The sequence below is a fragment of the Pecten maximus genome, chromosome 1 (assembly GCF_902652985.1).
Source record: "Pecten maximus chromosome 1, xPecMax1.1, whole genome shotgun sequence".
Classification (NCBI taxonomy): Eukaryota; Metazoa; Mollusca; class Bivalvia; order Pectinida; family Pectinidae; genus Pecten; species Pecten maximus.
The window spans coordinates 24,197,503-24,207,885 of record NC_047015.1 but is presented as its reverse complement, the minus strand read 5'-3'; the positions used below and the strand labels follow the sequence as shown (position 1 = coordinate 24,207,885).

At 42.4% G+C, this 10,383-nt stretch overlaps 1 protein-coding gene across 1 annotated transcript; it reads left to right on the top strand.

The window, feature by feature from the left end:
* The first annotated feature begins 3,948 nt into the window (after positions 1 to 3,948).
* Positions 3,949 to 6,198, top strand: LOC117335427 (putative GPI-anchored protein pfl2). Its single transcript, XM_033895447.1, has one exon. The coding sequence runs from the start codon at positions 3,949 to 3,951 to the stop codon at positions 6,196 to 6,198; it is 2,250 nt and encodes a 749-aa protein (XP_033751338.1).
* The last annotated feature ends 4,185 nt before the right edge of the window (positions 6,199 to 10,383 follow it).

Sequence of the window (10,383 nt, the reverse complement as noted above, 5' to 3'; positions counted from 1 at the left end):
AGGGGTGTTCGACTATGATCAGTGGGATGGGTGTTCGACTATGATCAGTGGGAGGGCCGTTCGACTATGATCAGTGGGAGGGGTGTTCAACTATGATCAGTGGGAAGGATGTTAGTTTACGATCATTGGGAGGGGTGTTCAACTACGATCAGTGGGAGGGGTGTTCAACTACGATCAGTGGGAAGGGTGTTCGACTATGATCAGTGGGAGGGGTGTTCGACTATGATCAGTGGGAAGGATGTTAGTTTACGATCATTGGGAGGGGTGTTCAACTACGATCAGTGGGAGGGGTGTTCGACTATGATCAGTGGGAAGGGTGTTCGTTTACGATCAGTGGGAGGGGTGTTCAACTACGATCAGTGGGAGGGGTGTTCGACTATGATCAGTGGGAAGGGTGTTCGTTTACGATCAGTGGGATGGGTGTTCGGCTATGATCAGTGGGAGGGCCGTTCGACTATGATCAGTGGGAGGGGTGTTCGACTATGATCAGTGGGATGGGTGTTCGTTTACGATCAGTGGGAGGGGTGTTCGACTATGATCAGTGGGAGGGCCGTTCGACTATGATCAGTGGGAGGGCCGTTCGACTATGATCAGTGGGATGGGTGTTCGACTATGACCAGTGGGAGGGGTGTTTGACTATGATCAGTGGGAGGGGTGTTCGACTACGATCAGTGGGAGGGGTGTTCGACTATGATCAGTGGGAGGGGTGTTCGACTATGATCATTGGGAGGGTTGTGCGCCTATGATCATTGGGAGGGGTGTTCAACTATGATCAGTGGGAGGGATGTTCGACTATGATCAGTGGGAGGGGGGGGGGGGGGGGTCAACTATGATCAGTGGGAGGGGGTGTTCAACTATGGTCAGTGGGAGGGGTGTTCGACTATGATCAGTACGAAGGGTGTTCAACTATGATCAGTGGGAGGGGTGTTCAACTCTGATCAGTGGGAGGGGTGTTCAACTCTGATCAGTGGGAGGGGTGTTCAACTCTGATCAGTGGGAGGGGGTGTTCGACTATAATGAGTGAAAAGTAATGATTTAAGAAATCTCATCGACCACGCCCACTCGTGCCACTGATCGCCTAGACGCCTCTCATTTTTGTCACGTTGTTTCTGCCTTTTGATCAAGTTTGCCAATTCAATTGATGTCACCTTACTTAATAACACATTTCTTTCACTTTTCCCAATGATGTCAAAGACCTATCTCACTGATGTCACGTTACATTTCCCGCACTGGTGCCATAGACCAATCTCATATAGGTCACATTACATTTCCCGCACTAGTGTCATAGACCCATCCCATTGTAGGTCACATTACATTTCCCGCACTGGTGTCATAGACCCATCCCATATAGGTCACATAACATTTCCCGCACTGGTGTCATAGACGCATTTTATATATGTCACATTAAACTTCCCACACTTTCGTCATAGAAAAATAACCATATATATATGTCACGTAATATTTCCCGCACTGGTATCATAGACCTATACCATCAATGTCACAATACATTTATCACATTGGTGTCATATACGCATACCATAGATATCACGTTATATTTCCCTCACTGATGTTATAGACCCACCCCACTGATGTCACGTTACATTTCCCTCACTGATGTTATAGACCCATCCCACTGATGTCACGTTACATTTCCCTCACTGATGTTATAGACCCATCCCACTGATGTCACGTTACATTTCCCTCACTGATGTTATAGACCCATCCCACTGATGTCACGTTACATTTCCCTCACTGATGTTATAGACCCATCCCACTGATGTCACGTTACATTTCCCTCACTGATGTCATAGACCCACCCCACTGATGTCACGTTACATTTCCCACACTGATGTCATAGACCCACCCCACTGATGTCACGTTACATTTCCCACACTGATGTCATAGACCCACCCCACTGATGTCACGTTACATTTCCCTCACTGATGTTATAGACCCATCCCACTGATGTCACGTTACATTTCCCTCACTGATGTTATAGACCCATCCCACTGATGTCACGTTACATTTCCTTCACTGATGTTATAGACCCACCCCACTGATGTCACGTTACATTTCCTTCACTGATGTTATAGACCCACCCCACTGATGTCACGTTACATTTCCCACACTGATGTCATAGACCCATCCCACTGATGTCACGTTACATTTCCCTCACTGATGTTATAGACCCATCCCACTGATGTCACGTTACATTTCCTTCACTGATGTTATAGACCCACCCCACTGATGTCACGTTACATTTCCTTCACTGATGTTATAGACCCACCCCACTGATGTCACGTTACATTTCCCACACTAATGTCATAGACCCATCCCGTATATGCCAATTTACCTTTCCCGCACTTGTATCATAAACCAATCCCATTGATGTTACTTACCACCCCAGCCCCAATGGTGTGATAGGCCCTTCCCATTGATGTTACTTACCACCACAGCCCCAATGGTGTGATAGACCCTTCCCATTGATGTTACTTTCCACCCCAGCCCCAATGGCGTGATAGACCCTTCCCATTGATGTTACTTAGTAGAATCTTTCATCCCTTTTGGGGTGAGATAGGGGGATCTCAACCCGAGGAGGGAGATTGTTAAATTTCCAAACACGAGGCTTGCCGAGTGCTTGGGAACTTAACCACCTCCCCCCGAGGGTTGATATCCCCTATCTCATCCCAAAAAGGGGTGAATGATTATTTTTCTCTCACCCTGTTTTCCAATCGAAGTGTGAACCAAATCCAAACGTATGTAAACAATAACACGTGGACGGCGGATGATGTTGTGTAAAGGCTGCAGCAGACGCTTTACACCTTATGATATTGATTTCATACAAAATATAGTTCCGATAAGCTTGTCAAATGGACACCAAACACTCCGCTAACTCTGATAATTAATACTTATTTTAATTTCTTTTGTGAATAATATTGATATTTAACATTCAAACGTTCCGGGTCAGGTCATAGTAACGTCATCCTATCGAGGACAAGAGCACGTTCAAAGAGCACGTGTAACTTGTCTTTCCCCTAGGGTGAGATAAGAAAATCTCATCCCGGTAAAACTGGGGAAATCCCTATCCAGGGTAAGAGAATAATCTGTCTGCCCTCTGATCTCACAGACCTCTACCGCAGTACATTGATGTCATGTATCACTCAAACTGATGTCACTTTAACTTCACCCATTGACTTGTAAGACCCATCCCACTGATGTCACTTTACCGATCTCATACACACATTCTAGTGGTGTCATATAATTGTTGTTATCACAAATCCTTTCTAATGAGAGTTTGTACCTTTCCCTCTAAAATCATTAAGACCAATCTGGCACATATTGTTGAGACATCCAACTGATTTAGAATTATCTTACTGATCTCATTGAGAGCACCATATCCCCTGTTGCCATTATTAAGACCTCTACAGCTATCATCTAATTATTATGATATGTACCTTGTACTGAGTTTCTGACGACGAGTTTGATCGACTTATACCAGCTGGTACGTTTAAGGTTTATGTTAAGATGTTCAATATTTGATATAATAATTCTGCATTATGTTAGGTTAAGAGTGGAGAGTAAAGTGGTTTATCTAAATAGAAAAAAAAAAGAAAAAATGAAAATGCATTTTTTTTTATACACGAAAAAAAAACTGAACTAAATACAAAGGCTAAGTCCAATATTCGGAAAATCGTGTCTTTGGAATATCTGGGTAGCACCATCCAGTTCCCTTGACCTAGACCCCACGCAACATATCCAATCTGTTCTCATCTATATCTGATGTTATTGAACACTCACAAAATGAAGTCATAGAATGCCATCCCACTGACGTCATTTAACCCTCACCAAATGATGCCATATAGCGCCACCCCGCTGATGTCATTTAACCCTCACCAAATGATGTCATATAGCGCCACCCCACTGATGTCATTTAACCCTCACCAAATGATGCCATATAGCGCCACCCCGCTGATGTCTTTTAACCCTCACCAAATGATGCCATATAGCGCCATCCTGCTGATGTCATTTAACCCTCACCAAATGATGCCATATCGCGCCATCCCGCTGACGTCATTTAACCGTCACCAAATGATGCCATTTAGCGCCATCCTGCTGATGTCATTTAACCCTCACCAAATGATGCCATATAGCGCCACCCCACTGATGTCATTTAACCCTCACCAAATGATGCCATATAGCGCCACCCCGCTGACGTCATTTAACCCTCACCAAATGATGCCATATAGCGCCATCCTGCTGATGTCATTTAACCCTCACCAAATGATGCCATATCGCGCCATCCCGCTGACGTCATTTAAACGTCACCAAATGATGCCATATAGCGCCATCCTGCTGATGTCATTTAACCCTCACCAAATGATGCCATATCGCGCCATCCCGCTGACGTCATTAAACCGTCACCAAATGATGCCATATAGCGCCATCCTGCTGACGTCATTTAACCCTCACCAAATGATGCCATATCGCGCCATCCCGCTGATGTCATTTAACCGTCACCAAATGATGCCATATAGCGCCATCCTGCTGATGTCATTTAACCCTCACCAAATGATGCCATATAGCGCCATCCCGCTGACGTCATTTAAACGTCACCAAATGATGCCATATAGCGCCATCCTGCTGATGTCATTTAACCCTCACCAAATGATGCCATATCGCGCCATCCCGCTGACGTCATTTAACCGTCACCAAATGATGCCATATAGCGCCATCCTGCTGATGTCATTTAACCCTCACCAAATGAGGTCATATAGCGCCACCCCGCTGACGTCATTTAACCCTCACCAAATGATGCTAAATAGCGCCATCCTGCTGATGTCATTTAACCCTCACCAAATGATGTCATATAGCGCCACCCCGCTGATGCCATTTAACCCTCACCAAATGATGCCATACAGCGCCACCCCACTGACGTCATTTAACCCTCACCAAATGATGCCATATAGCGCCACCCCACTGATGCCATTTAACCCTCACCAAATGATGCCATATCGCGCCACCCCGCTGATTTCATTTAACCCTCACCAAATGATGCCATATAGCGCAACCCCGCTGATTTCATTTAACCCTCACCAAATGATGCCATATAGCGCCACCCCACTGATGTCATTTAACCCTCACCAAATTATGCCATATAGCGCCACCCCACTGATGTCATTTAACCGTCACCAAATGATGCCATATAGCGCCATCCTGCTGATGTCATTTAACCCTCACCAAATGATGCCATATAGCGCCATCCTGCTGATGTCATTTAACCCTCACCAAATGATGCCATATCGCGCCATCCCGCTGACGTCATTTAACCGTCACCAAATGATGCCATATAGCGCCACCCCGCTGATGCCATTTAACCCTCACCAAATGATGCCATACAGCGCCACCCCGCTGACGTCATTTAACCCTCACCAAATGATGCCATATAGCGCCATCCTGCTGATGTCATTTAACCCTCACCAAATGATGTCATATAGCGCCACCCCGCTGATGCCATTTAACCCTCACCAAATGATGCCATACAGCGCCACCCCACTGACGTCATTTAACCCTCACCAAATGATGCCATATAGCGCCACCCCACTGATGCCATTTAACCCTCACCAAATGATGCCATATCGCGCCACCCCGCTGATTTCATTTAACCCTCACCAAATTATGCCATATAGCGCCACCCCACTGACGTCATTTAACCCTCACCAAATGATGCCATATCGCGCCATCCCGCTGACGTCATTTAACCGTCACCAAATGATGCCATATAGCGCCATCCTGCTGATGTCATTTAACCCTCACCAAATGATGTCATATAGCGCCACCCCGCTGACGTCATTTAACCCTCACCAAATGATGCCATATAGCGCCATCCTGCTGATGTCATTTAACCCTCACCAAATTATGCCATATAGCGCCACCCCACTGATGTCATTTAACCCTCACCAAATGATGCCATATAGCGCCACCCCGCTGATGTCATTTAACCCTCACCAAATGATGCCATATAGCGCCACCCCGCTGATGTCATGGTACCCTCACCAAATGATTCCATATAGCGCCACCCCGCTGATGTCATTTAACCCTCACCAAATGATGCCATATAGCGCCACCCCGCTGATGTCATGGTGCCCTCACCAAATGATGTTATATAGCGCCATTCCGCTGATGTTGTTTTCAGTTTAGAACAGTCCTACTGAACTGATTTGTTTCAATTTTTTCTAGTTCCATTGTCCCTTATCTTTCCTTAACCCTCGGGTGTCCTCCCATCACATATTGTCCTAGACTGGCCACTGCCTCCCTGTAACTCCACGATGGCATCATCTACCTTGTCGATCGGTCCACGCTACACTTGGGAACAGTGTTAAGTGGCATGGAGCGTATTGATGTCCTGGTTGCATATTTTAATTTCGACATTGACTAAATTGATCGAACATCTTTGAGATTTTGAACGAATTATCTTTGTTTTACAAAATCAATTGAATATTTGGGGGGTTATTGTAAAATATGGAAGTTAGAAGTAAATATTGGTAGAAACAAAATGTAAGATTGTTTGTAAAGTTATATTTGTAAATAGAAATGTTTTCAATTTAGATTGTGAAAACAGAGAATGTGTAAAAAAAAAATTGCGTCCCTGGGAACAGTGTTCACTCGCACGTGCTTATTTGATGATGTTAAAAATTATAATATCAAAAAAGCTAAACTAGCAATGTATGACATTTAAAAGAAAAACAGAAAACTAAATTTGTCAATTAAATGTATATTCTATAAAATAGTAAAACCTATCCTCCTATTTGGATGTGAAGTTTGAGATTACACAAATATTAAGACTATTGAATTTTTCCATTTGAAATTCTGTAAATTATTGCTGGGTTTGAAAAAAAACACACCAAATTGTAAGATTTACGGTAAACTTAATCACCTTTCAGTAGAGGTAAAATCAAGAATGAGAGGTTATTGGTCAAGAATGTTACAACCGAAAAAAGTAAATTGAACTATGTCATGCATCCTATGTTATATCATGTTTTTGTTGTTGAAAAATAAACAATTCCTTACTTGAGATTTATAAAAACTGATTTAAATGAATGTGGATTGACGTGTGTATGGAATTCACAATTTTTCGGAATAGGGAATGGGTAAAACTATCGGTAAAACAATTGTTATTCCTCTAAATCCGTTTGTTATAGAAAATAAAGGAATAATTGTGCTTTGAAAACTATTAAAAACTACTACTAATAAATGCCAATGAGCGAATGTTATTGTGTAAATTTAGAACTTGTAATCATTAATTGATAGTGGAATATGGGAGATGGAATAACATTGAGTACCAAAATAGAATTCGTCCTTGTAAATTACATGAAATCGGTGATGAATTCCACTGTCTATTGAAATGTCCTTTTTTGAACGCTGAAAGAAAAGAATATCAAGATAAGTATGCACTGTAATTTATATTTAAGATCCATCGATGATGGATTATTTTGAAATAACACCAATGTTATTGTTCACGTCTCGTGGGTATGAAACATTCAGCTTACATTGATCTTAGAACGTGACCTCGAGACGTCTTAGCACGGCGCTACGATTAGATTTTCTTCTTTAATTCGCGTTTCTTGATAGCAATATAATATAACATTTAATTCAATAGTTAATAGCATGTTGAATAGTTAATAGCTTGTTGAATAGTTAATAGCTTGTTGAATAGTTAATAGCTTGTTGAATAGTTAATAGCTTGTTGTCAGTGTTACAGTTTTCGTGATAAATGCCGACCGTTGACGATATATCGAGAGGTGTACTTATTAGCTGGTACAATGTAATACACTACTTCCTTTACGATTTCAAGATTTGATTTACACATTGTCACTAAGGCTAGGACTACTCCGGTTCTATAGAAACGCGATATACAGGTATTTGACTTGGGTTGGAATTTCGTTGATGCACACACATGGTTCTCAAAGTACATGTTCCAGAGTCTCCGAGTAAATGTTTCTTATGTTCATCTTGTGGCGTTGTAATACGTTCTGTTTGATTCAATAACAAAGGACTTGTTCCCATCATCACGATTTTCGTATCGACTGCTGACAGAAAAATTAACAATACAAACTTTTTGAGAGACGCAGTTTGATTAAGACAATGTAAATCTTATGGTTGACATCTTGATGATACCATTTGAAAATATTTTATGTCCTTGTGCGATGTGAGTGACGTCAGATGCGTTCGATGGTTGTTGACTGGTTCTCATTTTGAGAATGCTACTTAACCCGAACTTGGCATATATTTGCTTGTCGAGTGTCGTCGTGATCTAGATGTGTATGTCGGGTGTCGTCGTGACCTAGATTTGTATTTCGGGTGTCGTAGTGACCTTGCTTTGTATTTCGGGTGTCGTTGTGACCTAGATTTGTATTTCGGGTGTCGTTGTGATCTAGATTTGTATTTCGGGTGTCGTTGTGACCTAGATGTGTATTTCAGGTGTCGTTGTGACCTAGATTTGTATTTCGGGTGTCGTCGTGACCTAAATTTGTATGTCGGATGTCGTCGTGACCTAGATTTGTTTTTTGGGTGTCATTGTGACCTAGATTTGTATGTCGGATGTCGTCGTGACCTAGATTTGTTTTTTGGGTGTCGTTGTGACCTAGATTTGTATTTCGGGTGTCGTTGTGACCTAGATTTGTATTTCTGGTGTCGTAACCTAGATTTGTATTTCGGGTGTCGTCGTGACCTAAATTTGTATGTCGGATGTCGTCGTGACCTAGATTTGTTTTTTGGGTGTCATTGTGACCTAGATTTGTATGTCGGATGTCGTCGTGACCTAGATTTGTTTTTTGGGTTTCGTTGTGACCTAGATTTGTATGTCGGATGTCGTCGTGACCTAGATTTGTATTTCGGGTGTCGTTGTGACCTAGATTTGTATTTCTGGTGTCGTAACCTAGATTTGTATTTCAGGTGTCGTTGTGAGCTAGATTTGTATGTCGGATGTCGTTGTGACCTAGATTTGTATTTCGGGTGTCGTTGTGACCTAGATTTGTATTTCTGGTGTCGTAACCTAGATTTGTATTTCGGGTGTCGTTGTGACCTAGATTTGTATTTCGGGTGTCGTTGTGACCTAGATTTGTATTTCGGGTGTCGTTGTGACCCAGATTTGTATTTCGGGTGTCGTCGTGACCTAGATTTGTTTTTTGGGTTTCGTTGTGACCTAGATTTGTATTTCGGGTGTCGTTGTGACCTAGATTTGTATTTCTGGTGTCGTAACCTAGATTTGTATTTCGGGTGTCGTTGTGACCTAGATATGTATTTCGGGTGTCGTCGTGACCTAGATTTGTTTTTTGGGTTTCGTTGTGACCTAGATTTGTATGTCGGATGTCGTCGTGACCTAGATTTGTTTTTTGGGTTTCGTTGTGACCTAGATTTGTATTTCGGGTGTCGTTGTGACCTAGATTTGTATTTGGGGTGTCGTTGGGATCTAGATTTGTATTTGTGGTGTCGTAACCTAGATTTGTATTTCGGGTGTCGTCGTGACCTAGATTTGTGTGTCGGATGTCGTCGGGACCTAGATTTGTTTTTTGGGTGTCATTGTGACCTAGATTTGTATGTCGGATGTCGTCGTGACCTAGATTTGTTTTTTGGGTTTCGTTGTGACCTAGATTTGTATGTCGGATGTCGTCGTGACCTAGATTTGTTTTTTGGGTGTCGTTGTGACCTAGATTTGTATTTCGGGTGTCGTTGTGACCTAGATTTGTATTTCTGGTGTCGTAACCTAGATTTGTATTTCAGGTGTCGTTGTGACCTAGATTTGTATGTCGGATGTCGTTGTGACCTAGATTTGTATTTCGGGTGTCGTTGTGACCTAGATTTGTATTTCTGGTGTCGTAACCTAGATTTGTATTTCGGGTGTCGTTGTGACCTAGATTTGTATTTCGGGTGTCGTTGTGACCTAGATTTGTATTTCGGGTGTCGTTGTGACCCAGATTTGTATTTCGGGTGTCGTTGTGACCCAGATTTGTATTTCGGGTGTCGATGATGAAGCAGAAGACGCTGATTCTATGCTCGATCTCATTCTCCTAGTACTTCATCACGGGTCTCTAGGGAAAATCTATATTTTAAGTTGCGATCGATTTCTTTGCAGATCTTAACATTACTGTTGTAATCCTTTTCTCTCCAACATATAAATCTGCGCTTTAATATAGCTGATTGTGACGTTTCCTGCTCGGAATTTTCAATCCATGGAGGTATTACATGTACTTGCTAAATAAACAAAATAACGCTGTTATCTAAGTTACATGTTTTAATCAGATTATAATTATACATTATTATTCACGTGAAATACAGTAGCATTTCATATAACCGAATTAAAAGAGAAGCAGCTTGGACGGTAAA

Bases quoted from the DNA above. Each gene is read 5' to 3' on its own strand.
- LOC117335427 (XM_033895447.1), top strand. From the start codon at position 3,949: ATGCCATATAGCGCCACCCCGCTGATGTCTTTTAACCCTCACCAAATG.